This window comes from Pteronotus mesoamericanus, unplaced genomic scaffold (genome assembly GCF_021234165.1).
Source record: "Pteronotus mesoamericanus isolate MK-2021 breed Mesoamerican mustached bat unplaced genomic scaffold, CSHL_Meso_final contig_53, whole genome shotgun sequence".
In the NCBI taxonomy this organism is placed as follows: domain Eukaryota; kingdom Metazoa; phylum Chordata; class Mammalia; order Chiroptera; family Mormoopidae; genus Pteronotus; species Pteronotus mesoamericanus.
Genome location: NW_026555195.1, coordinates 7,105,750 through 7,111,501, shown reverse-complemented (window position 1 = coordinate 7,111,501; position 5,752 = coordinate 7,105,750). Strand labels below are relative to the sequence as shown.

General features: G+C 60.2%; 1 protein-coding gene across 1 annotated transcript; it reads left to right on the top strand.

Moving 5' to 3' along the window:
• The first annotated feature begins 894 nt into the window (after positions 1 to 894).
• BSX (brain specific homeobox) lies at positions 895 to 5,235 on the top strand. The gene is made up of 3 exons (XM_054579425.1): positions 895 to 1,156; positions 3,780 to 3,976; positions 4,996 to 5,235. Exons 1-3 carry the CDS (start codon positions 895 to 897, stop codon positions 5,233 to 5,235), a joined length of 699 nt encoding a protein of 232 aa, XP_054435400.1.
• Positions 5,236 to 5,752: the final 517 nt, after the last annotated feature.

The following is a 5,752-nucleotide window of genomic DNA, read 5'->3' as shown; positions in this document are numbered from 1 at the left end:
GGGGGCAGGGTTTAGGGGGTTGTCACCGCCGAAATAGTAAGCCCTGCGAGTGGAACGAGGGGCAGAGGGTGGGAATTTGAGAGGAGGTGGGAGCGGCGTAAAGCGGCAGCCTTGGGAGTACCTACCGGCCGCAGCACTTGCCTCACGTCGGCATCACTTCCCCCGCACCGTCCTCTACCACTGAGGCAGAGAAGGTTAGGGATGGTCATCATTCTATTTCTCCAGCGCAACAACCGAGTCACCCCTCAGCCGTCAGGTTAAGTTGGGTCTGGCAGACGCGGACTCCCTTTCTCTTTACCCTCCCCCTTCCCCCTTTGCTGTCATTTTTCCAAAGTTCTAAAACCCAGACCCCTGCCCAAATAAGTGCCTTATCCCTACTGCTTTGGGCCCTTTAAGTGCCTTGTGCTCCCTAAAGAGGGGTTTGCCAGAGGACAGGGACTTTTTATTTTTAGCTTTCTTTGCAAACAGCCCGGAGCACAGCAGCTCCAGCCCTGGAGGGGCAGCGATTGCCCAGAATCCTGGCGGAGCCCGCACCGGTCCCCTGCGCTCGCCCCGGCCTGGCCGGTCGGACCCAGCACCGCGGACAGCTCCCGCCCCGCCCCGCGCGCGCTGCGCCCTCCCCTCCCGGGCTGGCAGCCTTGCCATTGGCTCTCCCGGCTCCCCTCTCCGAGATGCCAATTCTCCTCCACTTAGACCCAACCTACCCCGGAGCTCGCCTCCTAGCCTCTCCAGCGCCCGGGGTAGCCCAGGCCGGGGAGCGAGCCGCGGGGACCCGCGCCTCGCTGGGTGGTGGTCAGCCCTGGGCTCTCGCCTCCCGACCAGGCTTGCGGAGACGCCGCCGGCTGCCTACACTCCTTCCTCGGCTCTCGCCCCGTGTCCGGCGCTCGGCTCAAGATGAATCTCAACTTCACCTCCCCTCTACACCCGGCCTCTTCTCAGAGGCCCACGTCCTTCTTCATTGAGGACATACTGCTGCACAAGCCCAAGCCGCTAAGGGAAGTGGCCCCCGACCACTTTGCCAGCTCTCTGGCCTCCCGGGTGCCTCTGCTAGACTATGGCTACCCCCTCATGCCCACACCCACCCTCCTGGCTCCTCATCCCCATCACCCGCTGCACAAGGGAGACCACCACCACCCTTACTTCCTCACCACTTCGGGTAAGTAACAGGGGCTTCAAGGTATGGGGCGCGGGAGAGCGGGTCTTCCAGCGTAGGCCCTGCACCTGTCCCGGAGCCTGGACAAGGCCAGAGCTGGTGCGGCCCGGCGTGCGGGCCGCCTCCCCTGAGCAACAGGGCAAGGTGGGATCCGGGGTGCGGCTGAGAGCACGCAGAGCCCCCTGAGGCACGCCAGCCCATGGGGGTAACGCGTGGTCGCCGGACTTTTTACAGCGCAGGAGACGCGCCCAGCCAAGAGGTGGCTGGAGGTTTTGACAAAATTCTTGGCGGGCCGTGCAGAGCCTCCTTCCTTGTGTTCTCTCTGGCCACGTCGGTCCGGCCGTCAGCCCAATTCTTGGTCTCTGCCCGCTCTGAGGCAGACCCCTGACCCCTCCACCCCACAGGACAATATCCAACTTTGCAGTTCAGAGCAGCTCAAAAGGCTCCCGTGGGGCCAGCTCCCTCCTCCCAGGTGCTGAGCGTCCACCACCCGCGCTGAGGCTTCGAAGTGAGAGAGTGTGGGCTCTTCCGAGGACTGAGGGTTTGCATGGGCCCGAATAAGGGAGAAAGGGTTAGAAAGAAAAGAGGGACGTGGCTCCTCCTCAACCCTCTTTACTCCCAACCTCGAGCATTTAACTCACAATCTCAGGCTCAGCTCCCCTCCCGGCCCCGTTGCTGGCGTCACTGGAGCCCCGCACCCAAGTGTTTCGCTTCGCCAGACGTGGCAAGGGGCGAGAGTCGAGGCGGTGTGGCTAGAGAGGTGTCGGGAAGCACCCAGATTTTCACCGCCCCTCCCCGAAAGGTCACGTTCACACTTTCTCTCGGCATTTTCCTTCCAGTCGGAATAGAATTCGTTGAGTCCAAACACCAGCCTGGTCCCAGCGCTCGCTGTGGAAAGACACGGCACAGTTTGTGAGGTGTGGGCACTGGAACCCACAACAAAAGCTGAAGGTGTTTGTGAAGCGGGAACCCCCAGACATGGGGACACTGGGTTGAAGGGCAATAACAAATCCTACGCTGAAGTCCGAATCTCAGCTTTGGCTTCAGCCCTGGCCAGCGCACCCATGTCCCCCTCAAACAGCAGTGGCCAAAGCCCCCGACACTGGGACTGCTTGTTTTCTGTTTTTGTTTGTTTCCCCCCGCCCCACCCCCCAATCGGTATCTGTGGCGGTTTGCCTGCTCGGAGCCTCTCCAACACAGTAAAGCCTTCGAAGGTGGAGAAAGATTGCCATTGTTGTCCTTAAATAGTCTTCCTGGTCCGTGGAGAAAAAGCGCTTCTGTCCTGCTTGAGGTCGGTGGGAGAGAAGGAGAAAACCAGTTAGGAGGAGGTTAGAGAGCGGGGTCCCCAGGGTTCCCCAGAATCTGATAAGGAAATGTGCGGGGCGAGAACTGCGCCCCTGTCCTCGCTCCCAAGACTCTCTGGGTGAGAGTTTTGACCTGCTCCCTTGGGCTGCAGGTGGGAAAACCGGGGCGACTCCGGAAAGAGAGAGATGTGTTTTAGTGAGTTGGGGAGGCAAGGTCACGTCCACAATTCTCCTCGCCTCAGAACCACACTGAGTGTCACCAGGGGACCAGGGGTCTGGAAGGCCTGCAGGGCGGGGCTGTGGGGGAGCAGACGGCTCCTGGGCCATCCAAGGCCGGCAAGAAAACTTCAGGAGGCACAACAGAGGACGGGACGCTGCTGGGCGAGGCTTCGAAAGTCTCTCCTGGAAGATATTTTTAAAGGTCCTCCAGATTTATTTTGTATCTTTTTTAAAATTAGATCTTCATTGTATTTTTCCCATTACCCTTTAGTCCCCTTGTACCCTCTCCCCAAGCAGCCACCACACCGTTGTCCACGTCCATGAATCTATTTTCCCTGCTGCTCAGCCCCTCCACCCCCTGACCTCCCTCCCCCCACAGCTGCCCTCATTTTCCTTCTTAGTTCAGTTTGTTGTTAGATTCCACAAACGAGTGAGATCATATGGCATTTGTCTTTCTCTGACTGGCTTATTTCACTTAGCATAACGTTCTCCAGGTCCATCCATGTAGTTGCAAAGGGTAAAAATTTTCTTCTTTTTTACAGCTGAGTAGCATTCCATTGTGTAAATATCCCAAAGTTGTTTTATCCACTCATTTACTGATGGACACTTGGGCTGCTTCCCTATCTTGGCGATTGTGACTAATGCTGCAGTGAACAGAGGGGTGCTCATGTTCTTTCAAATCAGTGTTTCGGGTCCCTTCAGATATATTTCCAAAAGCGGGATCGCTGGGTCATAAGGCAGTTCCATTTTTAATTTTTTGAGGTATCTCCATCCTGCTTCCCACAGTGGCTGCCCCAGTCTGCATTCCCACCACAGTGCAAAAGGGTCCCCTTTCTCCACATCCTCGCCAGCTTATGCTTTTCTTTTCCATTCTTCCTACAGTTTGTTGTTTGTATTTCTAGATGGTTTCCAGCTAAAAATGTCCTAGCGGCATCCGTGCCTTCGCACGCCCTGCGATTCCCGGCAGAAGGGCTCCGGAGGCCCTGGGGCGAGGGGGGGACCGGTGGCCCCGGAGACTGAGCGCGCCGGGGACCGGGCGGGGAGTGGAGCGGGCGCCGCGGGCGCGGTGGGCTCTGCCCACGCGGCTGCTTTTCTCTCTGCAGGGGTGCCGGTGCCCGCGCTGTTCCCGCACGCCCCGCACGCCGAGCTGCCCGGGAAGCACTGCCGCCGCCGCAAAGCGCGCACCGTGTTCTCGGACTCGCAGCTGTCCGGCCTGGAGAAGAGATTCGAGATCCAGCGCTACCTGTCCACGCCAGAGCGGGTGGAGCTGGCCACGGCCCTCAGCCTGTCCGAGACGCAGGTGGGCCCGGCCGCGGGGAGGCCGCATCTCTGCTCTGCCTCCTCTCTGCGCACTCCCATCCCCTCCGGACCCGCGCGGAAATCTTGCATGACCCCGCTCCCGTGATTCGGGGCGTCTCCAAAATCCCTAGTCGAGGACAGCCGCTTTCCAAAGCACTCTCGCCAGCGGTCCCTGCACGTGGAGGAGAGACTCCGCGCGTGGCTCTGAACCTGGCTCGCGGGTGGAGGGCTGTCCTTGTGGCGGCCTCTCCACTTCTCTTCCATCAGGGCGGCAACCCGCGTCAGACACAGAGCGAGAACAGATGGGCTCTTGTCCCGGGAGAAGCCCATGCAAGATTTTTATCATCTTATTTTAATCTCTCACAGCTACAAGTCTTCATATCTATATACCCCCCTCCTCCACACACACACACACACACACACACACACAGTAACTTAAGCTTCTCCTTGTTGTCCTGTCCCGAGTGGAAGACCGTGTATCTTCCTCCGGACGCGGCGACGCCTCAGCAGCCCTGCCTCCACGCCCCCCCTTACCTTTCGTGTACCCGGAAACGCGCCTCGCGCGGAGCCCATGGCCCTGCCGGGCCCGGTGGTGTCCTCTGATGCGAGCCAGCAAGTTTGAGTCCCACCTGCCCGTCCAGGAGTCTGGCTGGGCCAGGTATTTAGGTGTCATAACCGGAGGAACTCTGGCACGTTGGACACAAAAGACACCCACGCAGCACTTACCATTCCTAATTCTAATTAATAACAGGATTAGTAGTTTCCACGCTATTTTGATCCTCATCGTTATGCTGGGACATTTACTTTTGAAGCCTTAGGTTGATTCTCATTCAACCCAAGAAGGTAACTTGTGAGCAGTTCAGGGGTGGACGAACCCAGGGTGAGATTGTCCCAGCTCCTGCTGATTCGTCAATGGATTGTGGTTTGTTTTCCTAAACCCCAGCAATCGCTTAGATCTTAGGTCAGCCACCGTGGGTCTGGAGGAATGACGTGGTTTTATGTTTTCCTCCATGAAATCAGGTGAAAACGTGGTTCCAGAACCGGCGGATGAAGCATAAAAAGCAACTGAGGAAAAGTCAAGATGAGCCCAAAGCGCCAGAAGCGCCGGAGAGCCCCGAGGGCAGCCCCCGTGGCCCAGCGGCCGCACCCGCCGAGGCTCGGCTGGGCCTGCCCGCCGGCCCCTTCGTGCTGACCGAGCCGGAGGACGAGGTGGACATTGGAGACGAGGGGGAACTCGGCTCGGAGCCGCAAGTGCTCTGAGCAGCCAGGCTGGGGGAGGCGGGGAGGAGACCCTGGGGTGGGCGCCGGTTCCTCCCGGACCTGAAGATTCGGGCGGGCCTCGGAGATCGGCTCCTGGAAGACAAACCAAACGCCCCCGTCTGCCTTCCAACCCGTGCTGAACCGGAGCGACCGCGGCTCGGCCTCCGGGTCCCCAGGCTCCGGGAGTCCCCGCGGGGGCGCGGCGGCCCTGGGGCAGCTCTTCCCCGCGTCGCCAGCGCCTCGGGACGCCGCGCGGGCTCTCGGCTTGCCGGGGCGGTGGGGGGCGGTTTCTCCGCTGAGCTCGCAGATCCCTCGGGCCGTCAACTCTCAGCCACCTTCCCCAGCTCCTTGGCCCAGGGGCCTCCCCAGCGGGACACTCGGCCCATCCTCGGGCAGGCCGGTGGGCTGCAGGTAAGGGGCGGGATCTGGGCCTCCGCTCTCCGGGGACCAGGCGGAGCCGCGACCGGATCCTGAACTCGTCCAGGCCGGCGGACTGGCGCCCTGCGGGCCGCTGACC

Excerpts from the sequence above, each read along its gene's own strand:
- BSX (XM_054579425.1), top strand. The coding sequence starts at position 895 with ATGAATCTCAACTTCACCTCCCCTCTACACCCGGCCTCTTCTCAGAGG. Across the intron at positions 1,157-3,779 it reads TTACTTCCTCACCACTTCGG|GGGTGCCGGTGCCCGCGCTG; the intron begins GTAAGTAACAGG and ends TTCTCTCTGCAG. Across the intron at positions 3,977-4,995 it reads TCAGCCTGTCCGAGACGCAG|GTGAAAACGTGGTTCCAGAA; the intron begins GTGGGCCCGGCC and ends CCATGAAATCAG.